At 40.4% G+C, this 25,990-nt stretch overlaps 1 protein-coding gene across 3 annotated transcripts in view; it reads left to right on the top strand.

Moving 5' to 3' along the window:
• The window catches only part of Sec24b (SEC24 homolog B, COPII coat complex component), a 100,559-nt gene extending 85,372 nt beyond the window's left edge, over positions 1-15,187 (top strand). For 2 of the 3 annotated variants that reach the window (XM_045143570.1, XM_045143571.1), the window contains 7 exons: positions 227-337; positions 1,829-2,004; positions 2,528-2,665; positions 3,561-3,665; positions 4,445-4,537; positions 13,978-14,081; positions 14,311-15,187. In XM_045143570.1, coding sequence (XP_044999505.1) covers positions 227-337; positions 1,829-2,004; positions 2,528-2,665; positions 3,561-3,665; positions 4,445-4,537; positions 13,978-14,081; positions 14,311-14,425 — 842 coding nt within the window. In that variant the 3' untranslated portion in view covers positions 14,426-15,187. Of the gene's footprint in view, positions 1-226; positions 338-1,828; positions 2,005-2,527; positions 2,666-3,560; positions 3,668-4,444; positions 4,538-13,977; positions 14,082-14,310 lie in introns of those variants that run through there. The other variant, XR_006635754.1, reaches the window with a different exon arrangement.
• Positions 15,188-25,990: the final 10,803 nt, after the last annotated feature.

Below are 25,990 nucleotides of genomic sequence, written 5' to 3'. Positions count from 1 at the left end.
TTGAAACACATTTAATTAGACTGTAGCTCAGTGTTAGAGCCCTTGCCTACCATGTGTAAGACCCTGGGCTCTGTCCTCAGCACCAAATACATGTTAAAACTGTTTTCTGTCTCAAAATCTTGTCAATTTAAAATAGGTAAAGCAGTAATAAGAATAAAACTGATCTGCTTGCTTTCTCTCTTAGCCTAATGCATCTAAGTGTCATTTACGCTCCATTTTTATTTAGGTGAGCGGAGAATTCGCGTGCATACACTCTGTTTGCCAGTGGTAAGCTCACTTGCAGATGTGTATGCAGGAGTGGATGTACAAGCTTCTGTCTGTCTTCTGGCAAACATGGGTGAGTAAAACGTGAACATAAAACTGAAACACATTTTTCTATCCTAAAAAAACATTACTCCAGCTTCAGGTGTTGTTTTTTTTTAACTCAGACATCTCCTGTTTTAAAGATAAATGGTCTGTGTTTTCACTTACTACAGAATGGTTAGACTATTTTATGTTTCTTATACTTATTTTAGCAGTTTGTTGGATTTATGATATTAAAAAATGTCAGTGTCCTTCAGCTAATTGATATGAGAACAAATTGTGATACATCCACACAATGGAACAGAACTTAGCAGTGACAAAGAATGAGCTATCAGTGCTTAAACAAACAATGAAACATCAGTGACTGCCAAGATTGGGAGCAGGGAGAAACTTAGTGCAAAGAAGCCCCACGACAGGATATTTGGGGTGCTGGAACTCTTGCATATCTTGATTATAGTTACACAGATAGAACTATATCCAGAAAACTTAAGTTTTATTCTGTGTAAGTTTAAAGGATCACGTAAGGAATTAGTAAAATGTTCTGTGTTTAAAAAAAAAAATTATTTGCAAGGAGAGAATGAATGGGCACACCAGGGCCTCTAGCCACTGCAAACGAACTCCAGATGCATGCACCACTTTGTACATCTCGTTTTGCATGGGTACTGGGAAACTGAACCTTGGTCATGAGTTAAGCATTGCAGGCATGCATATTAACTGCTGAGCCAGCTGTCCAACCCCAAGAGTTTTTAACAATTATTCCATATTGATAAATTTGGACATGAAGTGAACCTTCCTATTTTTGTCATGGACCTAGAGAAAAGAGTCAAAATTACTCATTTGGAGCAAATGATAGTAGCACATTTACTAAAGAATGCGCCCCCCGCCCCCCCCGCCGTCCTCCTTTGGCAAGCTGGGAATTGAACAAGAGCACTCCACTTAGCTAGGCAAGTACTTACTGCCAAGTTGCACCCCTAGCTCAGGATACCATTTTTTTTTCAAGTGTCATTTCATATCTAGATTTTTAACAATTTATATCCTAACTGATTATTTTTCAGTATACCTTATATAAATTTATATTTAGTATGAGATTAGTATAGATTATCTCTTTCACTAAAACTTATACTTGGGGAAAAATAATTATTTGCTTCCTAAATATCTCTGTGAAAGCCTATGTCAAGTTTACCTTCTTTCTTTTTATTTGCTAACCTGGATTGCTTGAAAATTTTTTATTGTAAAAATGAGTTCAGAAGCCTACAGGAGATGGTAGAATTTATATTGATGGTCAGAACAATAAAGTACTACTTTACAACCTGGACTTTGCTGTGTTTAACAGATACATTCCTAAGGCTTTTTCAGAAGTAAATATGGCTAAGCAAGTTGAATTTAGGAAAAAAAACATGTATACCAAACAGACACTGAACATGTGGGAACAGATGGAATGTATTTTGATTCTTAAATAATATATTGCATGGAGAGAGTGCATTGGAACCTAATGGTTAAGTATCCTTTCATTTTGGTTCTGTAGCTGTGGATCGATCTATTTCCTCAAGTCTGTCAGACGCAAGAGATGCCTTAGTGAATGCCGTCGTAGATTCACTGTCTGCCTACGGCTCTACTGTCTCCAGTGCTCAGCACTCGGCATTGATAGCACCAGGCTCACTCAAGCTATTTCCTCTCTATGTGCTGGCACTTCTCAAACAGGTAGCTTTCTAGATGTAGTTATGTTTAATGACATTTTCAAAATTCATAGGTATATATGTGAAGAAATGTTTTTAATTTTTTTTTTTAAATTTTTAATACTTGATGAGAAAATTATGCACTTTGGCATTGCAGGACTTAAAGAATAGGAAGAGAATAAAGTCGTACATATAAATTATGGTTTATGAAACCATACCTTCTCTTTCCTTGATGTATGTGAGCAATTTGAATAATGATATGGTCATAACTTACTCCTAATCAGTGCTTGTGAGAAGAAACTAAGGGAGATATACTATCGATCTTCCATTGTCTCAGCCACCACAATAGGTGTGTGCGCCACCATCTTACTTAATCCTTACAACTACCCACTGAGTAAGTGTTCTCTCTGAACAGAGAACCTAACTAACTTACATACATACCTTGAATTGTCAGCTGAAAACTGAACGTCTATGTGGTCGGAGTCATGTTTTTTCCATGATCAATGAGAAATAGCATTTACTCATTCCATTTATCTTTTTTCTTGTAGAAAGCCTTTAGAACGGGTACAAGCACACGCTTGGATGATCGTGTATATGCCATGTGTCAGATAAAGTCCCAGCCACTTGTTCATCTAATGAAAATGATTCATCCCAATTTGTACAGGATAGACAGATTGACAGATGAGGTATGAATTATAAATTAAAAATACATTTGTATAAATAAAAATATAATTGCATAAATAAAAAATATATTTGTTTTGAATCATTATAAATAACTTCTTCCATTCTTTCCCCTGTATGGTAAAAATACATTAAATAAGCACATATGGATCCAACTGGATGATGGGACAGTCAGACACGATCAAATAGTGGTTATGGAGTTTTTTTAAGTTAGAAAGTTACTTACAGATTTGATCTTAGTATGTGTTACAAAATGAAGTTATAGGGTATTTCCATTGATATTGTAGGTATTAGCAACTTCTGGTATGATCAAATTGTAATGTCAGTTATGTAGTAAACCAAATTTGGTATCCAATAATAATGTTTTAAATATTTATTTATTGAGAGAGAGAATAGTCATGCCAGGGCCTCTAGCCACTGCATATGAATTCTAGATGCATGTGCCACTTTGGGCATCTGGCTTACGTGGGTACTGGAGAATCGGACCTGGGTCCTGAGGCTTCACCAGCAAACACCTTAACTGCTAAGCCATCTCTCCAGCCCTCCAATAATTTTTAATGTGCATCTACATAGTATTTTTTTCTATGTGACAGACTTAACTTCTTTAGAGTAGTATTAGTTCTAAGTATAGTATTAATCCCTAAGAGAACTATAACAAAGCAGCTTGCAGTCAGCACTCATACTTTTGATGCATACTGACCCCAGAGGGAAATAAATGGGACTGGGCATTGTACTTCTTCAGGTTAAATTTGAGTACATTTGAAAATATCTTCATTTTACAGCCAAAATTGTAAATGTATAATCAGTATTTTCTTTTTCATTCTACAGAATTCTCAGTTACCATATTATAAGCTATGATGAGAATAATGTGAGCTCACTCACTGTACTTTTTCCTTTCAGGGTGCCATACATGTTAATGATAGAGTTGTGCCTCAGCCTCCTCTTCAGAAACTGTCTGCAGAGAAGTTGACCAGAGAAGGTGCTTTCCTCATGGACTGTGGCTCTGTAAGCATCTTACCAGCTTCACGGAGCTTCTTAACATTTTGACTGGCAGAGGAGGGATTATCACTCAGCAGGCAGTGAGAGAGGGGGATAAGGAGCTATGGGGAGAGAGATTGGTGACTGGCACACTTTAGCCACTACAGCTGGACATCAAATTATTATCATAGATGAATGCATTATCTTAAATTATCATTGTAATCATTGATAAAAAGATAGATTTCTACTATCAAGAACTTTACTGTGGGGAATCATAAAATCCAAAGGGCCCTCAAGCGTTTCTCTAGTTCAATTTCTATGCATTGTCACGAATCCCATTAATGATTAGGTGGTCAGCAGAAGCCACTGTTCAGGGGTGGTTAAAAGGTATCAGCATGGTCAAGAACCTTTTGAGTAGGCAAAGGATTTGGACAGCCACAGAAGAGGGGTAAACCCCTGAGTTGATATATACGGACAATAATTGAAGCAGATGGAAAACACAATGAGTTGGTTATCCTTAGTAAAGCATTACATTCCCATTAGGGAAATAAATGAGGAAGAAGCTAAACTGTATTTTATGCTTCAATTTAAGCAAAAAAGATGGGAACTACTTTTAATTCATTTAAATATGCTCATAACATACTAATTATAGGTTTCCTTTTTACTTTTATGTTACTTTTACTGTACTTGAAATAGTATAATTACCCTCTTTTATGCATAGTAATTTTGAGAGAATTTACTCTAATGGATTTTATTGACTATTAAGGACTTTAATATTATGTTCGCCTTTTTTTTTTTTTTAAAAGGTTTTTTACATTTGGATTGGGAAAGGTTGTGACAACAACTTTATAGAGGATGTTCTCGGGTATCCTAATTTTGCATCTGTACCACAGAAAATGGTCAGTGGATCTTTGTTCAGTTATTCTTCCTATGAATGTATGAATGTATGAACAGACATGTATTTGCCCCAGATAGGGTCTCCCAAGTACTCAGATTTAAAGGCATGCACCACCCTATCTGACTTAGTTTCCTGTTTCCAAGTGTGCAGTTGAGTGTGTTCACAACATTACACAAGCGTTGTCAGTGGCAGGGGCGTTAGGAGAGCAGCTCAGCTGCTGGCTAGGGCACCCTGGGGACTTCTTTACAGAGCTTCCACTCAGGGAACTGGGGTTCTTGACTTTGCCACAGAATTTCAGGATGAGTCACTATGAAACACAGTCCAGTTTATTACAGAAAGGTCCTAGAGGCTGGGGACATAGCTCAGAGGTTAAAGGAGCTTTCCTGTAAAGCCTTACAGAATAAGTGTGATTCCTCAGTACCCAAGTAAAGCCAGATGCAAAAAGAGGGTGCATCATTCTGGAGTTCATTTGCAGTAGCAAGACACCCTGGTGTACTCATGCCTTTCTCTCTATCTCTGAATCATTTAAATAAATAAACAAATAGGGTGTTTTTTGTTTTTTCAAGATAGGGTCTCACTCTAGCTCAGGCTGACTTGGAATTCACTATGTCCTCTCAGGGTGGCCTCGAACTCACAGCGATCCTCCTACCTCTGCGTCCTGAGTGCTGGGATTAAAGGCATGCACCACCACGCCCGGCCAATAAATAGGTTTTAATGTAGATTTAAGCATAGGTATTAAGTAGAAGATAGATCGGTAACTGCTTAGAAAAAGACTAGAACAACTCAGTTGTGGGTATGGCATTCTAAATCATGCTCAAAAGTGTCTTAACAATAATGGGCTCAGTGAATAACTCATTTACCATGTAAGTGTAAGTTTATATCTTTAGACTATATTTTAAAAAGACAAAAAATTGTAAGTATCTTAACAAGAGCCAAGCATATGTCTTCAGTAGCTTCTGAAGTTAGTGTTTAAAGGGTTCCTAAGGAACTTCTCACATCGCCTGCCCCTAGGAAATAAGGTCATAGAGTTGCTTCTGAGGAGCACTGGAGAGAAACACAAGCCAAAGGGGCCAAAGGAATCGTGGATGTACTAGATCACAAGGCAGTTAGGACATGTGTTTTGACTACAAGCAAAATTCACAATCTTATTTGTGAGTTTCAAAAAGATACAAGTTTACAACTAGGAAAAGAGTAAAGTAAATCTTTTTTTTTCAATAAATTTATTTTTTTATTTACAACTTCCATAATTACAAACAATAACCCGTGGTAATTCCCTCCTTACCCCTACTTTCCCCTTTGCAACTCCACTGTCCATCATACCCATTTCCCTTCTCAATTAGTCTCTCTTTTATTTTGATATCATTATTTTTTTCCTCCTATTATTATGATGGTCTTGTGTAGGTAGTGTCAGGCACTGCAAGGTCATGGATATCCAGACCATTTTGTTGTCTGGAGGAGCCTGTTGTAAGGAGTCCTACCCTTCCTTTGGCTCTTACATTCTTTCTTCCACCTCTTCTGTAATGGACCCTGAGCCAGGTGTGGTGGAGATGTTTAGGTGCTGAACACTACTCTGACACTTCTCAGCACCAAGGTGCCTTCTGAGTCATCCCAAGGGTATCACCATCTGAAAAGAGAAGCTTCTCTAACCAAAAGTGACAGTAGCATTAATATATGGGCATGAACATTAAGACAAGTGTTTATCAGGCAGTTTGGTAAGCAAAGTATATACATTTAGCCAGACACCAGTAGGTGTTACATCCTGAGGCCTCATGAGTACCCCTGTTTTAGGTTTTCACTGTAAGGTATGTATTCCCTCCCGTGGAGCAACCTCCAGTCCACTTAGAAAGTGGTTAGTTTGCCCCATCACATTGGCCTGGCTGGTCAAACTTACCACTGTTGAGTATCTCCACTGGTGATTTCTCACTCTTCCATTGAAGTGCATACAGTGTAGCTTTTTCCAGCTTTCTGTCAACTGATCTACATGGAGGGGGTTTTCAGCTTAGCTCCAGCAGGGTTTCTCACTAACCTTGCAGCCCAAGTATGTGGAGTCCTCAGCAATAGGGTCTTACCATCTATTCCTGGTGGGAAACCAAGAGCCTTGGCAATGGCTTGTAATGTTTTGGGGGCATCAGGGACCTCCCTGGCCAACAACTCACTGGAGGTATCCCATCCTTGGCGCTGGCCATTTTTCTAGTAACAATATATGACTTCTGGGTGTTCCATTATCCAGAAAAGTAGGTTTCCATATGACTTATTTATATCCTCTTAGATTTTGATTAGCCTGCCCTCCACCTTTCCTTTATTCAGTCTCTTCCCCTCACCTCACTTAGGCCTTTCCACCCCAGTTATTCTGTTCTTCTGCTTACAAATATATAATACCATTTTATTAATTACCATCTCCCTCCCTTTCTATTCTCTTTATATCTTATTTCTAGTTTACTGGCCTCTGCTACTGAGTCTTATTCCAACTTACATAGAAGTCCAATCATTTGTAGCTCGGATCCATATATGAGAGAGAACATGTGATGAGGCTTTCTGGGCCTCGGTTACCTCACCTAAGTATAATCCTTTCCAGATCCATCCATTTTCCTGCAAATTTCATAACTTCATTTTTCTTTACCACTGAGTAGAACTCCATTGTATAGATGTGCCATATCTTCATTATCCACTCATCAGTTGAGGGCCATCTAGGCTGGCTCCATTTCCCAGCTATTGTGAATCGAGTGGCAATAAACATGGTTGAACAGGTATCTGTAAGGTAGTAAGATGAGTCCTTAGGATATATGCCTAGAAGTGCTATAGCTGGGTCATATGGTAAATCTAGTTTTAGCTGTCTCGGGATCCTCCACACTGATTTCCAGTAGTATATGGCTCTGTAATATAGGTTAAAATCCGGTATGGTGATACCACCAGTCCTATTTTTGATGCTCAGAATTGTTATAGATATTCAGGGTTTTTTGTGCTTCCAAATGTATTTTAGGATTTTTTTTTCTATTTCTGTGAAGAATGCCATTGGAATTTTGATGGGGATTGCATTAAATGTGCAGATTGCTTTTGATAAGATTGCCATTTTCACAATATTCATTCTTCCAATCCAAGAACATGAGATATCTTTCCATTTCCTAGTGTCTTGTGCAATTTCTGTCTTGCATGTTTTGTTTTGTTTTATTTTGTTTTGTTTTGTTTTGTTTTTCGAGGTAAGGTCTCACTTTGGTCCAGGCTGACCTGGAACTCACTATGTAGTCTCAGGGTGGCCTTGAACTCACAGCAATCCTCCTACCTCTGCCTCCCGAGTGCTGGGACTAAAGGCATGTGCCACCACGCCCTGCTTTGTCTTGCATGTTTTAAAGTTTTCATTGTAGAGATCCTTCACTTCCTTGGTTAGGTTTATTCCAAGGAACTTTATTTTAAGTGAACTCATACAATCACAGAAACACAATTGTCACGTGATTTCTCTCATCTGTAGTTCCTAGCATGGATCAGCCCAAGTTGCTGGTGGGTTTTTTTTTTGTTTGTTTGTTTGTTTGTTTTTTTTAATGCAGTTGTGAATGGGAGCGATTCTCTTGATTTCGTCCTCTGTGTGTGTTGTTAACATATAGGAAGGGTACTCATTTCTGTGTTTATTTTACATCCTGCTACATTGCTATGTGTTTATCAGCTCTAACAGTTTGCGGGTAGTCTTTGTGGTCCTTTATGTATAGAATCATATCATCTGCAAATAATGATAACTTGATCTCTTCCTTTCCAATTTGTATCCCTCCGATGTGTGTCTCTTGCCTGATTGCTATGACTAAGACTTCCAGTACTATATTTAATAAACATGGGGACAGTGGATACCCTTGTCTTATTCCTGATTTTAGTGAAAAAGCTTCAAGTTTTTCTCCATTTAGTATTATGTTGGCTGTAGGTTTGTCATAAATAGCCTTTATTATGTTGAGATATGTTCCTTCTACTCTTAGTCTCTGTAGGACTTGTATCATGAAGGGATGTTGGATTTGTCAAATGTTTTCTTTTTTTTAATTATTCTTATTTACTTATTTGAGAGAGTAAGAGAGGGAAAGAGGCAAAGAAAGAGAGAATGGGCACACCAGGGCCTCCAGCTACTGCATACAAACTCCAGACACATGTGCCCCCCTTGTGCATCTGGATTACATGGGTCCTGGGGAATCAAACCAGGATCCTTTGGCTTTGTAGGCAAATGCCTTAACTGCTAAGCCATCCCTCCAGCCCTCAAATACTTTTTATGCATCTAATGAGATGATCATGGGACTTTTGTCCTTTAGTCCATTTATATAAGGTATTACATTTATCAATTTGCATATGTTGAACCATCCCTGCACCTCTGTGATACAGCCTACTTGGTTCAGGTGAATGATCTTTCTGATACATTCTTCTATTCTGTTTACCAATATTTTGTTGAAGTATTTGCATCTATATTCATCATGAGGGAGATGGGTCTGTAATTTTCTTTTTTTGTTCTATCTTTGTATGGTTTTTTTATCATGGGGATGCTGGCTTCATAGAAAGAGTTCGGTAGAATTCCTTCCTTTCTATTTTATGGAAAAGTTTGAGAAGCACTGGTGTTCGTTCTTCAATGAAGGTCTGGTAAAATTCACCAGTGAATCCATCTGGGCCTTGGGCATTTTTTAGATAGCAGAATTTTTATAACTGCTTGGATCTCCATACTTGTTATAGGTCTATTTTAAGTGATTAATCTCATCTTGATTTAATTTTGGTAGGTCATATAAATCAAGGAAATCATCCATTTCTTTCAGATTTTCAAACTTAGTGGAATGTATGTTCTTATAGTATGTCCCTATGATTTTTTGAATTCCTCTGGTATCTGTTGTACTGGTCCCTTTTTCATCTCTAATTTTGTTAATTTGTGTCTTTTACTCTGTTTACATTTCTAGTATTTCTTATTGGTATTTTTCATTATTTCTGTTTCCTTGCTCATGTTTTGTATTGACCTACTTATTTCATTAAGTTGTTTTCCTGATATCTCTTGGGATTCCTTCAGGAGTTGGTTTTCTTTTTTGATTCCTTTGATTTCTTCTTTAATATCTTCGAGCATAGATATAGTCTTTTTTTTTTTTTTTTTTTTTGCAATCTTTGTCAGGCATTTCATCTAAAGTAATCTCACTAGAGGTCATTTCTGGTGGACTTAAAGTTTTTGGTGAAATTGTATTGTCTTTGTTTTTGTTGTTTATTGTATTATAATGTAGAGATTTTTGCATCATGAGTTAATTTGATGCTTGGGTTTTCTAATTATCTGCACTGTTCTTAACTGAAAATTCTACTTTATATATCTTCAGTATAGGAGTTGAAAGTGTCAGGTGCAGCTCTTACACTCCAAAAGACACAGCAGAAGTGACCATAGGTGCTGAGTTTGCCTGATACTCAAATACTGTAGTAGACTGGGTGAAGCCAATTACTGGCAAATTCTAAAATCCAACTAAGCAGTACAGACATTCAGTCAAAACCAGCCTAGAGTATTTATTACAAGCATGGAGATTAAACTAAACCAACAATATAGTAAAGCCAAAGTCCCCAAGGGTGTGCATTGCCCCTTCATTCTGTTAACTAGGAAGTTGAGTTTCTAGTCTGAAATGGGTCAAGTCAGCCTGGGGCCAGTCAGTCCTGCTCCCAATAGTGATTTACGAAAAAGACAAAGGCCCTAAAAATCCATAAACTTCAAAGGCAACAATAGTCAATTCCAAAATACAGCATATTTGATAAGGGTAAAGCCAACCAAGAATATATCATTCAAATGTAATACTTAACTTTTCCTGACATGGAAAGAGAAATTAGCACTTTCAGTGCAGACTGTGTATCTGGCTTTGTATATGTAGGCCCAGTTACCTTCTGGGATGGCTTCCAGTCTCACCAATGCTGAGTGCCCAACTTGATCTCTCAGTGGTGAGCGGCCAGGACTGAATGAGTTCTCAGGAAGTTCATAACCCTGACAGCTGGGGATAGGAGACTTTGCAGGGTGCCTGGAGCTACTCTGCTGGTACCATTTATATTCTCCTTCAGCAGCAGCTCAGCTGGCCCCTGTTGACTTCTCCTTCAGGTTTCTTGACTTTGCAAGCCGGCTGATGTGAATGGAAAATTCCCTCACCTTGTTTCTGCTCCTGCCGCTCTTAAAGTTAATCTCTGTGTGTGTGTGTGTGTGTGTGTGTGTGTGTGTGTGTTTTCAAGGTAGGGTCTCACTCTAACCCAGGCTGACCTGGAATTCACTATGGAGTTTCAGGGTGGCCTCAAACTCACGGCGATCATCCTACCTCTGCCTCCCAAGGGCTGGGATTAAAGGTGTGTGCCACCTTGCCCGGCTTTTAAAGTTACTCTTAAGAGTCATATACAGGGCTGGAGGGATGGCTTAGCGGTTAAGGAGTTTTCCTGCAAAGCCAAAGGACCCAGGTTCAATTCCCCAGGACCCAGGTTAGCCAGATGCACAAGGGGTCCACATGTCTAGAGTTCACCTGCAGTGGATGGAAGCCCTGGTGCGCCCATTCTCTCTCTCTCTCTCCTCTCTCCCTCTTTCTCTGTCAAATAAATAAATAAAATATTTTTTTTAAAGTCATATACACTTTGGCAGTTAAGCACAGTTTATAGCTTTTTTGTTTGTTTTTTGAGGTAGGGTCTCTCTAGCCCAGGTTGACTGGAATTCACTATAGTCTCAGGGTGGCCTTGAACTCACGTTAATCCTCCTACCTATGCTTCCTGGGTGCTGGGATTAAAGGCGTGTGCCACCACACCCGCCAGTTTATAGCTATTTTAATGTCTATCTCTTTATAAAAACTAAAAGTAAGCATTGTGTTTCTGTAGGCAGGGTATCTCCATGTAGCTCCTACTGGTATGGAACTCACTGTGTAGCCCAGGCTAGCAGCAATTCTCCTGCCTCAACTTTAAATCCCCCTAAGTAAATGATAAACTGTTCTAAAGCTATAGCTCTTTAGGTACTATAATAGTGGCTCAATAAGCAAACCAATTCAGAAATGGTTCTGAGTCATGAAAGATAGCATGCAGTAAAGATTGCATTTCAAATCAATGTTGATAAAGTGAAATATTAGGAAAATAATCTCAAGACTACTGATTAAATTTACCTTCTTCTGAACATCAAAATAACTACCAAATGATTTTTTAGCATTAAGATGTTAAAAAAAAAGAAAGTTATATAGGTCACCAAAATGGGTAAGTCCAGCATTGCATGATGGCCCCACCGTTAGTCCCAGCACTTGGGAGGCTGAGGTAGCAGGATCACCATTAGTCTGAGGCCAGCCTGGGCTACAGAGTGAGCTCCAGGTCAACCTGGGATAGCATGAGACCCTGCCTCAAAAATAAAGAAAGAAAGAAAATGGATAAGGTCTTTGTAAGCCAGTTTCTAAAAGATTAGTAAGTCTGAGAGCCTAAATATTACAACACATTTCTATTGGTAACAAACAAAACCAAATGATAGGTGATGAAATGACAAAATAAATTCACAAGACTAAAGAGGGCTAACTCTTTTGAGTGTAACAACTTCTACAGATCTTTCTAATTACTGCATTTATTGATGGCGCATGCATTTAATCCCAACACTTGGGAGATAGTGGTAGGTGGATTGCCATGAGTTCAAGGCCACCTTGAGACCCTACCTCGAAAAACCGAAAGAAAAAGTATGCTTTCTCACATGCGTGCACCTGATGCCTCGCCCTCTTTCAAATAAATAAATAAAAATACTTTTTTAAAAAGGGATGGTGAAGCCGGGTGTGGTAGTACACGCCTTTAATTCCAGCACTTAGGAGGCAGAGGTGGGAGGGTTTCCGTGAGTTCGAGGCTGCCCTGAGATTACATAGTGAATTCCAGGTCACCCAGGACTAGAGTGAAACCCTACCTCGGGGAGAAAAAAAAAAATGAGGTGGGGGCTGCAGATGGCTGGAGAGATAGCTTAGTGGTTTAAGGTACTTACCTACAAAGCCAAAGGACCTAGGTTCAATTCCCCAGGACCCATGTAAGTCAGATGCACAAGGTGGTGTGTGCATCAGGAGTTTGTTTCTAGCAGCTGGAGGCCTGCCTCTGTCTGTCTGTCTGTCTCTCTCTCCCTCTTTCAAATAAATAATTTTTTTTTTAATATGCAGCATGATGGCTGGAGAGATAGCTTAGTGGTTAAGGTGCTTACCTGTGAAGCCTAAGGACTCATGTTTGAATCTCCAGGTCCCATGTAGACAGCCACAGCTACGCAAGCATGCAGTGTCATATATGCACACAAGGGGGCACACGCATCTGGAGTTCATTTTCAGCAGCTAAGACCCTGGCATGTCCCCTCCCTCCCTCCCTCCCTCCCTCCCTCCCTCTCTCTCTCTCACACACACACATAAATAAATAAATAAATAAATAATTTTAAAAATGTATGCAGCATGACGAGAGAGATAAGTATGCATGATATGACTGCATTGGTGTTTTCAGAATGTTTGTGTCTAGTTATATAGCTATGCATATTGAGAAAATAGCTGAAAAACATTAATGTCTAAATGGAAGTTTTTAGACAGATGTGGTAGTATCCTGCTATCCCAACATTTGGAAAGTGGATTCAAAAGAATTTAGAACTTAAGGATACCCTGGGCTACATAAGAACTTGTCTCAAACCATACTCCCCCATCCCCCCCCAAAAAAAACTTGGAAAACTGGAAATTTTATTCTTTTCATGTATTGACATGAATTAAAACTATAATAATCCAGATGGTTCTATTTAAGTTTTATTATATAGGGTAGGTATGCTTTGTCTTGTTTTGTTTAACGGTAAGTTGGCTTTGGCTTCAAAAAACAAGTATCTCAGATGCATAGATACGTAGGTAGATATATATACTTTTGTCATTTAAAATAGTGTTGCATGTAGTTTTAAAATACATCCGCAGTTTAAAACATTCACTGTTTAAGTTTTAGGAATTAAAGTCAGGCATGGTGGCGCATGCCTTTAAACACTCTGGGAGGCAGAGGTAGGAGGATCATCATGAGTTTGAGGCCACTCTGAGACTACATAGTGAATTCCAGGTCAGCTTGGGCTAGACTGAGACCTTACCTCAAAAGAGAGAGAGAGAGAGCCAGCTGTGGTAGCACACGCCTTTAATCCCAGCACTTGAGAGGCAGAGGTAGGAGGATCGCCGTGTGTTTAAGGCCACCCTGAGATGACATAGTGAATTCCAGGTCAGCCTTGGACTAGAGTGAGACCCTACTTTGAAAAACCAAACAAAAACAAAAATAAAAAATAAAGAAATAAGTTGAAATTCCCAGGATGTGATTTTAGAATGAGGTATAATAGATAATTTTGAAGTTAATTTGGAACATAATGGGAGTAGAAAGCATATAATATGATATGATATGATATGATATAATATAATTCTAATATTGCTACAGTTTGTGAGACAGGAAATATTTTTCCAATTGTATTTCTTTTACCAGACACATCTTCCAGAGCTAGACACACTTTCATCAGAAAGGACCAGATCCTTCATAACTTGGCTTCGAGACAGCAGACCGTTAAGCACAGTGCTTCATGTGGTAAAGTAAGTCTTCAGTGATGCATGATGAACTCATGTTTTCCTTAAAATTGCTTGTCTTAAACAATTTTAAATACTATCAAAATACATTCTAGTGGTAGAATATTATTTCATGATTAATAACTTCTGTGTTCCATTTTCCTAAAGGCTCTGTATATTAATAATTTTTCTGAAAGCATAATGATTCTTTTTAATAATATGTATTTTAAGGTAAATGCCTTTTTCTACCTTTCAGGGATGAGAGTCCTGCCAAAATGGAATTCTTTCAGCATTTAATTGAAGACCGGACAGAAGCTGCATTCTCTTACTATGAATTTTTGCTTCATGTTCAGCAGCAGATTTGCAAGTGAGGCAGAATAATTGAGTGAGAATACAAGGGTCTCTAACCTAGGCAAAGCCTACTCTGTCCAAGAAGCACATAGGAAATTGGGAATGATGGTATTTGTGGTTACAAGACACTACTGCACAGCACTGGGGTTTTGGCAGGAGACAAAGGGGAAGAAGGACCTTGACAGACTTTCTTCAGCCTGCGTTACAGTCATGACAATGCTGCTCCACCAAGCATATCTGAGGTGGTTTCTACACATTTCTGACCGTGTAGCAGTACAATGCATTCCTCATTGCAAGCCAGCCAATACATGTAGCTGTGTGGAATGACATGTCATAATACAAAATTAGATAAAGATTCTTTTCTTATAATTAATATGACATTCTGGACTTCAGCTCTGACAAGAAATGCCAGAAGGCAATGGTACTGTGTTATTGTTTGTATGGATTACTTTTTAACAAGGAATGATTCATATTCATTAAATGAACTCAACATTTTCCCTGTAAAGGCAATGGAGTTTCAATTCATGGACTATAGAAGAAATATATATAATGTACATAAATGTTACATTTGTAAAGAAATGTAAAAATGTAACTACAGTATGAATTGCTGAAACTGTGATATTGTTGGATGACAACTCTTTTTGTCACAGTTAGGGAATGAGGTTGACTAATGCATATTATGAATTGAGTCCACAAAGGAAACAAAACTCTTTGTAATTCTGTTAAATCTTTTATGTGGATTTATTTATGATCAGCCTACTAATTAAAGATATTTTGCTTGACGATTGGCTTGCCTTTGCTTTTGTAGAGGTATTTTGTTTATTTGGGGAAATGATTGGTGGGGGGTTTTTTTGTTTGTTTGTTTGTTTGTTTTATAGGAATCTTGGATTTGCTTCTTGGGCATATGCAGTGATACTGCATTCACACTCAAGATAAAGTACCTCCCTTAAGTAGAAATATTAGTTTGTAGTTGATGTGAATCAACAAATTTTTATTACTTTGTGATTTTTAATCAATATTTTAATTTATTTGATAGAAGCCAGGTGTGGTGGCACACACCTTTAATCCCAGCACTTGGGAGGCAGAGGTAGAGGATCACCTTGAGTTCGAAGCCATCCTGAGACTACATAGTGAATTCCAGGTCAGCCTGGGCTAAAGCAATATCCTACCTCAAAAACACACACACAAAAGTAGTATTTAGTTGAGAGAGGGAGAAAGAGACAGAGGGAGAAAGAGACAGATGAAGAGAGACAGAGTGTGAATGAGTCAATATGGGTATGCCAGGGCCTTGCACCACTGCAAACAAACTCCAGACATGTGCTACTTTGTGCATCTGGCTTTACATGGTACTAGGGAATTGAGCTAGGGCCATAAGGCTTTGCAAGCAAGTACCTTTAACCACTGAGTCATCTTGCCAGCTCCAGTTTGTAGGATTTTAAAAACTTTTACTTAATTCATTTGAGAGAGAAAGTATGGGCATAACAGGGCCTCCTGCTGCCGCAAACAAAATCCAGATGCGTATGCCACTTTATACATCTCTCTTTACTTGGTACTAAAGAAATACAGGGCCAGCAAGCTTTGCAAACATGCTGAGCCATCTCCCCAGTCCCTAGTTTATGGGTATTGCCAAGTAATTTCTCTGTATTCTTGAAACATGGTGATATTTTCAGAAAAATACATTTAATCTTAAATTGTCTTTCTCATTTAGATAAAGCATATTTCAAACATGTGATTTTGTTTGTTTTTGAGGTGGGTCTCACTCTAGCCTAGGCTATGTAGTCTCAGGGTTGCCTTGAATTCATGGCAATCCTCCTACCTCTGCCTCCCAAGTGCTGGGATTAAAAGAGTATGTGCCACCACGCCTCGCTACAAGTGACTTTTAAATTGATCTTAAGGTTATCATATTAAGCTTTGAGAATGTTTTTGTTCTTATAAAGAAATCTGACATTCATTGACAACTTATTTACTATAAAAACTGTTAATGATCATTAGCTATAGAGTGGAGTTTTACTTTGCACACTGTGAAAGTCCTTGATGACCTTTGGAAGAAATGAGGCTCTTGGTATGTGGTATCTTTTACTGGTTTTGTACTTTTGCATGCCGAAAGTACCTGTTGATGAACTGTGTAAGAAACGAGACTCTTGAGGGGAGGAGGGAGGGCATTACCATGGGATAATGTTTACAATCATGGAAGTTGTTAATAAAAGAAAAGAAAAGAGCCTGTTGCTGGGCGGGGCATCATGGTGCACGCCTTTAGCCCCAGCACTCAGGAGGCAGGGGCAGGAGGGCCACTGTGAGTTCAAGCCCATCTTCAGACTACATAGTGAATTCCAGGTCAGCCTGAGCTACTGTACCTCAAAAAAAAGAGGCTATTGATGTATGGTGTCTTTTTTTCTTGGTTTTGTACTTTTGCAGATCTCTTCTTTAGATAAAAATAGAAGAACTCACATTCCCTGATAGAGATGAGTCTTAAATGACTCACCCAAAATGACACTGCTTACTACTTAGTAGCAGAGCTGATGGTGAAAGCTAAATGTTTTCTCCACCCACCACCTACATCCAGCCCACCCTTCCCCAGGACCGTACTTGTCCCTGTACCTTGCTGTCTCCAGCAAGGATGTTGTTGGACATAAGAAACTGCCAAACTCTAAGGGCAACTACAAACTAATATTTCTACTTAAGGGAGGTACTTTATCTTGGGTGTTTGTTGCTCAATCACTATATACTTACAAGTACTTAACACTTGCCAGATACTGTTATAGGCACAAAACGAAATCCAACATCCACAAAACTTACACTTAGGTTAGAATGCAGAACACTGAGGAGAGGAAAAAACATGTGTATGTGTCAAATATGAGGAATGCTGTAAAGAAAACTAAAGCTGAGTAAGGGGCACAGAAGATGTTCCAACAGTAGTGAGATAGTCCTTCTGAGAAGGTGAAGGGTGAGCTAAAGCCAGATGGTACAGAGGAAGCACTGTGCAGTGGTAGATGAATGTGGATGCTCCTTTGGGTTGCTCTTGTTTTGTCTGGAAGACTACAAGAGTACCGCAAAGGTTTCAGGATTAGTTTCCATGAGAGAAGGCACCAAATTGACTACTGGTGTGTAGTAGAATTCCCAGGGAACACTGCAGGCCAAGCGATGATGCGCACCTGTAATTCCAGCACTAGAGGTATAGGCAAGAGTATCAGGAGTTCAAGGCCAGCCTTGTGTACATAATGAGACCCTGCCTCAAATAGAAAAAAATAATAATAATAGCACACACAAACACACGGAAGTGACTCTTAACCTAAAGGAACACAGAATGGATTTTTTGTTTGTTTGTTTTTAAATAGGCTTAGTAGCTTGCAAGACCTATTGAGGTCAGAGAGCTGTTTAGAGTATGGATGCTAGAGGAATATATGCTCAAGATATGGGATGCTCAGAATTGAGCTTTAGGGAGAGTTAAATAGTAGCAGAGACAAGACCTAGAATGTATGTGGGAGTAAAGAGTTAAGTTGTCAAAGACAGCAAGAGCTGAGAAGGTCTGACCTGGGAACTTCAGAGTTAAACTAGAGCCCCTATGGCATTATTACATCATCTCCAAAATGATGGGAGTAGCAGTGGAGACAGGACTGTAAAGGACTTCAAATGGCAGCAATGTATGATGTGGCTGAGCAGCATGAGCTTGGAGGACCTGGATTCCTACAGATGAGATAGAGTAATTCCTTCCTGGAATCAAGAAACAAAAGGATATTCCTTCTAAAATACTTGTGAAGATGTAGGAAAAGAAGAGAACTTAGAGAAAGAGAGAGAGAGAGGGAAAAAAAAAAAATCACTGAAAATAACACTGCAGACATCCAGAAAGAGTCACAAGTAACGAAGAAGACAATGACAAATTTACGAAAGAAAAAATATATATACCATCCTATATATATATGTATATATATACATACATATAGGAGAGTTTTATTCAGTCATAAAGAACAAAATTATGTCATTTGCAGAAAATGGATTAAGTGCAGTAAGCCAAACCCAGAAAGCCTGTTTATCTATCACACGATGAACCTCGGATGACCAGAGGAAGGTGTTGCTGGTAGTTTCATGTTGCTCGCAGAAAACACCTGACCAAGAGCAGCTTGTGGGAGGAAAGGGCTGATTTTACACTTACAAACTTGAGGGGATGTTCCATGATGGCAGGAGGAAGTGATGGCATGAGCAGAGGGTGGACATTATCTCCTGGACAACAGCAGCAGGAGAGTGTGCCAAGCACTGACAAGGGGAAGCTGGTTTTAACACCCATAAGCCTGCCCCCAACCACACAGTCTCCAGGAGGCTTCAGTTCCCAAATTGCCACCAGCTGGGGGGACCTAGCATTCAGAACACAGGCTTTTATGGGAGACACCTGGATCAAACCACCACAGAAGGGAATGAGCAAGAAGTAGGAATGGCAGAGGGTAATAGGGACTAAATTTGATGATATGCTTGAACAAAACAGTCATTAAAAAACCAACCATTTATATACTTTATATATGTGTGTGTGTGTGTGTGTGTGTGTGTGTGTATGTGTATGTATGTATGTATGTATGTATGTATGTATGTATGTATGTATATACACACACACTAAAAAAAAGGTTTTTAACCAATCTTTTCTTAGGTTTGCAAAGGAGTCTTCATTCTCAATAGACAGCTTTTAGTAAAAGCATATGGATGTAGACATAATGAGGTTAGTTCTGAAGGCCTGCTATGGGACAAGTCTCTGACCAGTTGCTTTTTGAGGCACAGAGAATTGGGGGAGACCAAAGGGCATTCTTGCAGGAAGACCATTTTCAACTGATTGAAATGCATTAAAGATACAGGATTAGGGCTGGAGAGATGGCTTAGCAGTTAAGCACTTGCCTGTGAAGCCTAAGGACCCCAGTTCGAGGCTCGATTCTCCAGGACCCACGTTAGCCAGATGCACAAGGGGGCACACGCATCTGGAGTTTGTTTGCAGTGGCTGGAAGCCCTGGCACGCCCATTCTCTCTCTCACTCTCTCTATCTGGCTCTTTCTCTCTCTGTCACTCTCAAATAACTAAATAAAAATGAACAAAAAATTTAAAAAAACAATAAAATTTTAAAAGAAAGATACAGGATTAAAAAGCCAGGCATAGGAGCTGGAGGGATGACTTAGCAGTTAAGGTGCTTGCCTGCAAAGCCAAAGGACCCAGGTTCAATTTCCCAGCACCTATGTAAGCCAGATGCACAAGGTGGTGCATGCTTCTGGAATTCATTTGCAGTGGCTGAAGGCCCTGGCACACCCATTCTCTCTCTCCCTCCCTCTCTCTCTCCTCCCTCTCTGTTTCTTTCTCTTAAATAAATTAAACAAAAGAATTTTTTTTTTTTTTTTTGGTTTTTCAAGGTAAGGTCTCACTCTAGCTCAGGCTGACCTGGAATTCACTATGTAGTCTCAGGGTGGCCTTGAACTCTTGGTGATCCTCCTACCTCTGCCTCCCGAGTGCTGGGATTAAAGACATGCACCACTACGCCAGGCAAATAAATAATTTTTTAAAAGCCAGGTATCATGATACAGGGCTGCAATTTCAGTCCTTGAGAGATGGAGAAGAGTCAGGAGTTGAAGATCATCCTTAGCTACAAAGCAAGTTTGAGACCAGCTTGGGGTACATGAGACTCTATCTCAAGCAAAAAGAAAAATATGAGGAGTTCTTAGTGTTGATACGGAGGATGGGGACAGAATTTCCATTCATAACCAATTAATGAGGTCAGAAGATGTACAGATCAAGACACTAGTATGTTAAGGAAACCATGAGACTACCTTTCCAAAGTATATTCCCACACAAATACTTATGAAGATGTAGGCAAAGAAGAGAACTTGGGGTGGGAAGAATCATTGAAAGTAACACTACAAGAGATTACTGGGGGTGGAATGGGCTAAGTGAGGTTAGGAGAAGAGACTGAGTAAAGGAAGGGTGAGGGGAGGGTTAATCAAAATCTAAGAGGGTATAAATAAGTCATGGAAATGTACTTTTTTGGACACTGGAACACCAAGAAGCCATAGATTGTTAGTAGAAAATTTTCATTTCCAGGGATGGGATACTTTCCAGTGAGTTGTTGGCCAGGGAGGTCTTTGATGCCCACAAAACATTACAGGCCATTGTCGAGGCTCTCGGTTTCCCACCAGGTATAGATTGGTAAGACCCTATTGCTGAAGACTCCACATGCTTGGGCTGCAAGGTCACTAGAAAGCCTGCTGGAGCTGAGCTGAAAACTTCCTCCATGTAGACCAGCTGGCAGAAAGCTGGAAAAAGCCACGCTGCATACAACTCCACGAGAAAGAGAGACATCAACAGTGGACACTGTAAGCCTTATATCTGTTATGAGGGACACAACCGCTTTCTAGTTGAACTGGAGGCCTGCTCCATGGGAGGAAATTCATGCCTGACGCTGGAAAACCAGTGATGGGGGAAGTCATAAGCCCTAGGGGTGTAATGCCTGCTGGTGGCTGGCTAAATGTATATATTATGCTCACCAAACTGCCCAGTAAGCACTTTCCTCAATGTTTATGCCCATATGTTAATGCTACTCTCACTTGTGGTTAAAGAACCTTCTCTTTTCAGATAGCAGTGACCTTGAGATGACTCCAGAAGGCACCATGGTGCTGATGTAACAGAGAAGTGCTCAGCCCTGAAATATCTCTATGTAAGAGCAAAAGGAAGGGTATGACTCCTTACAATGCACACAAAATGGCCTGGATATCCATGACCTCACACGTACCTGGCATGACTTACACAGAACTGTGGAGAGCTGCGATGTGCCGCACCCTAAAGATGGCGTCGGCTTCCGCCTTCCGCTAGCCCGATAGCGAGCGCTCTCTGGGATAAACAAGTCCTTATTTGGCTGAGGCTGCTTAACTAATTCTGCTTCCTTAATCGTGGACCTATCTGCATGGGCCACGTGGCTCACTAGGGTTGGCTAGCGCAGGACTACTTAGCTTGTGGGTCGCCTCTCCCCGGGGTCAGAAGATGGTTCAAGGTTCCTGAATAAACTGCTTAAAGAAGAGCTCTCGGGTCGCGTCATTCTTGCTGGTCGAGGTGGTCGCGACAAGTGGTGGCCCGTACGGGGAACCTCTCTCTCGAAGGAGGCTCAGAACTTTTTGCAGTCAGGGCAGCGCTGGTAAGTTCCCTAAGGTAAGGTGGGACAATAAAGATCGCGGGGAAGCGACAACTTGTGCTCTACTCTGTAGATAAAAGGAGAGCGAAGAAGAGTTCACGGTGATAGCGAACCGAAAGTAAAGTCACTGTGGACCAGTGAGCAGAGTTAAACGTAAAAGTAACTATGGGCGCTTCTCATTCGCACCCAATTTTTTTGGCTCTTCAGGAGCTGCTTTTGTCAAAGAATTTAAAAGTGAAGAAAAGTACCCTAATATGTTAAATGGAAAGATGTGCTCACGGGAACGTGGCATGGCCCTGATCCTGTATTGACGTGGACGAGAGGGTCTGTTTGTTTTTCCACAGGATCATCAGGAAACAGTGTGGGTGCCCGAGAGACTGACCAGAAAAGTCCAACATGAAGATCCTTCCGCTAGCTGGTCTCCTGGTGCTGGCCTTCTTGGTGGGCCTGTGGTGTCTATGCAAGATGAGGGTCACACAGCAAAGGAATGCAGCTATGATTATTCAGGCCTTTACAGCCATTGCAGCAGGACAGTCCCCTCATGCATGGCTTGCTGTCATGAAGAGCTAGAATACTCAGCACGTTCAGGTTGCGAGGCAAAGCACTGCACTCTAGGTATGCCGCCTGCAGTTAGCAGCCTAGAGGAGAGCATGGTTTATGGTATATAATTATAGAAGTTGTCAATAATAAAAAATAATAACACTGCAGACATCCAGAAAAAGTTACATATAACTAAGAGAAGAAAATTTAAGAAGGGAAAAAAGAAAGAAGACAATTTAAGAAGTACAAAAGAAAGGGTTAAAAAAGCTTAGCCGGGTGTGGTGACATACGCCTTTAATCCCAGGCAGAAGTAGGAGGATCACCATGAGTTTGAGGCCACCCTGAGAATACAGAGTGAATTCCAAGTCAGCCTGAGCTAGAATAAAACCCTACCTCGAGAAACCAAAAATGAATAATAAAAACGAAAAAGCTGGGTGCGGACACATGCCTTTAGTTGCAGCACTTGAGATGCAGAGGTAGGAGGATCGCTGTGAGTTCAAGGCCACCCTGAGATGACATGGTGGATTCTAGGTCAGCCTGGGCTAAAGTGAGATCCTACCTCAATAAATAAATAAATAAATAAAAAATAAATAAAAGAAAGGGTTAAAACACTTCAAGAAGGAAAAGGAAGGAAGGACAACTTGGCACATGAAACAGACCTGAAAGGTAAAATGATAGGCAGGTATAGTATGACTCATTCACCTTTTGTATGATTCCAGTGGTAGAGATTGCATCTCCCAGAAAACTGGGTCTCTTTCTTCTTCATCCTTGTGACACCTGAGAAGTAGGCAAAATATGGCTTAGATGGGGAAAGGAGCCACAATCAGGAGGCATAGCTTTCCATGCCTTCTGATGGGACATGACTACATCCAAAAATATTGTCCTTTTTGTTTTTTTAGTTCCTAGTGGTGAACAATACTTAAACAGATGTTCGTTTTTATACCAATGAACATTATTTAGTAACCAGTAAGTTATTAAGAATACTAGCCGGGAGCCGGGCATGGTGGCGCACGCCTTTAATCCCAGCACTCGGGAGGCAGAGGTAGGAGGATCGCCGTGAGTTCAAAGCCACCCTAAGACTACATAGTGAATTCCAGGTCAGCCTGAGCCAGAGTGAGACCCTGCCTCGAAAAAACAAAACAAAACAAAACAAAAAGAATACTAGCTGGGTGTGGTGGCGCACGCCTTTAAAATCCCAGCACTTGAGAGGCAGAGGTAGGAGGAATGCTGTGAGTTCGAGGCCACTCTGAGACTACATAGTGAATTCCAGGTCAGCCTGGGCTGTAGTGAGACCTTACCTCAAAAAAGCAAAAAAAAAATTACCACTTCAAGATAACTGTGAAGGGCTAGAGAGATGGCTTAGCAGTTAAGGTGCTTGCCTGTGAAGCCAAAGGAATGTTTCATTGTTGGAAGAGAAGGGCCTATGGATTTTGCTGCAATTTTTGACTTTTTGTATATATAATTATCTTAACCCACTAGCAATTTAGGTTTCTGTGGATTATTTTGGTTAGTATGATGACAATAATATGGGCAAGGATATATATGCATATTTTAAATATATTTCATTTCATTTATTTATTTGAGAAAGAGGCAGAGAGAAAGAAAGAGAGAATTGGCACACCAGGGCCTCCAGCCACTGCAAATGAACTCCAATTGCATACTCCCTCTTGTGCATCTGGCTTATGTGGGTCCTGGAGGACTAAACCAGGGTCCTTTGGCTTTGCAGGCAAATGCCTTAACCAGAGAAAGAAAGACACACAGAGAGAGAATGGCCACACCAGGGCCTCCAGCCATTGCAAATGAATTCCAGACCTGTGCGCCCTCTTGTACATCTGGCTAATGTGGGTCCTGGGGAATCAAACCTGGGTCCTTTGGCTTTGCAGGCAAAAGCCTTAACTGCTAAGCCTTCCTCCAGCCTAGTTTTTTTTGTTGTTTGTTTGTTTGTTTTTTGAGGCAGGGTCTCACTCTAGCCCAGGCTGGATTCAAACTCACGGTAATCCTCCTATGTCAGCCTCCTGAGTACTGGGATTAAAGGTGCTTGCCACTATGTGTGGCTCTTCTGTCAGTTCTTTTTATATAGAAATTTACATAGGGGAGGCAATGTATCTTAGATTTTTTTTTTTCCTCAGCACAAGACATTGAACCCACAGACTTGTGCATGCTAGGCAAGTGCTCTACCACTTTTATCTTGACCTTTGTTCTTAGTGCCTATCATACCAGGAACATACTAGGCATTCCATAGCTATTCGTCAAATCTTTATCAAAGGCTTGTGAGTAAGAAAATGAGTTGAAGAGACCAGAAATGGCAGCACATGTCTATAACTTCAGAATGGGGAAGTGAAGGCAGAAGGATAAGAAGTTCAAAGCCATCCTTGGCTACAAACCCAAAAACATCTGGGATACATGAGGCTCTGTCTCCAAAATAAAATGATAATAATAATAATTTTTAAGAGTAGAAAACATGCAAAGGGGAAGACATAATTTCTTTGAAATGAGAAAAAAAATCTATACTACATGGAAATTGAAAGAAAATCTGAGGAGAGGAATGGGGACAGCGCTAGTAGATGGAAGTTAGTCCTTGAGAAAATTCAGGAGTCTACTACCACCTCTGAATTTCTGAAGGTGCAGTGGTCTGGAGTACATTATGAGATCCTTTGCCACTTTCCACAGTGTTAGGCTCTGTGCCTGGAAGCTTTTTCAGATACTGGAAAGTGGACCTCTTGAGCTTTGGTGTTCTGCTGTAGCCCATGACAAAGTGGCCTGTAAGGCTGCCATGCAGTGGCATCATCAGAGCAAGAGAAAGCTTCTGTGCAACTGCTCTGCCCCTTGGGCATTGTCAACTCAGCAGACCCAAATTGCAGTCTCAAAGCAAATTAATGCCATATGGAGTCCCAACTAGTGAATCAGACGTCTCTAGGGTCTCAGGACACAGCCTTGCCCTCTAATACAAAAATCTTACCTTTTTGAGAACAGCTCTATGATGATTTGAATCAGTGTCCCCATAAACTCATGTCTTCTGAATGCTTGACCCCCAACTGGTGGCAACTGGGGAGGTGGAGACTTGCTGGAAGTGGTGTGTTGCTGGGGGTGGACCTTAAGGTTTATTAGCCTCCCTAGCTTGCCGGTGTTAGTTGGCACACTCTCATGCTGCTGTTGCTCATCTGGTATTGGCAAGGGGGTGATGTCTAGCCTCTGCTCTACCATCCTTCCCTTTCCATCACGGAGCTTCAAGACTATAAGCCGAAATAATACTTTCCTCCCACTAGCTGATTTTGATCAGGCTCTTTATCCCAGCAACAAGAAAACTCCTGGGATGTTATTGAACTATCTCTCAGAAGGATAGCAAATGCTCCTTCAGTTTCAATCTGAAATGGCCTCCAGAGACTTGACGTTTGAATGCTCAGTCCCCAGCTTGGGCTAATTGAAGGTTGTGGTGTCTTTAAGAGGTGGGTCTGGCTAGCAGAAGCAGATCCTTGAAGGTAAGGCCCACTTCTGGTTCCAGTTTGCTCTCTGTGACCAGTCTGATACTTTGTCAACAAGCTACTGCTGCATTCTCCCATAGCCACTGACAGAGCCACCCTCCCGTGCCCTCTGTATTATCACGGATAGTGATCCTCTGAAGTTGTGAGCCAACATAAGCCTTTCCTCCCTTAGTTGTTTCTGTGAGGCATTTTGTCACAGTGATGACAAAAATAACAGAGAATTGGTACTGAGAAGTATGGTCATATCTGTGAGAAACCAGCTATGTGGTTCTTGGGTCTTTGGAGCTCTTGCAGGAGAAATGTGAAACTGTGGGCTCAAGAAGCCTTCCAGTGCTATAAGCAGATGAGTGGGCCATTCCGATGGCAATTTGGAAGATGCAAATGCTGAGAGAAATGGAGACACTAAAGTCTAT

The sequence above is a fragment of the Jaculus jaculus genome, chromosome 2 (assembly GCF_020740685.1).
Source record: "Jaculus jaculus isolate mJacJac1 chromosome 2, mJacJac1.mat.Y.cur, whole genome shotgun sequence".
In the NCBI taxonomy this organism is placed as follows: Eukaryota; Metazoa; Chordata; class Mammalia; order Rodentia; family Dipodidae; genus Jaculus; species Jaculus jaculus.
The sequence above is the reverse complement of the archived record's forward strand: the minus strand, read 5'-3'. Positions and strand labels throughout refer to the sequence as shown.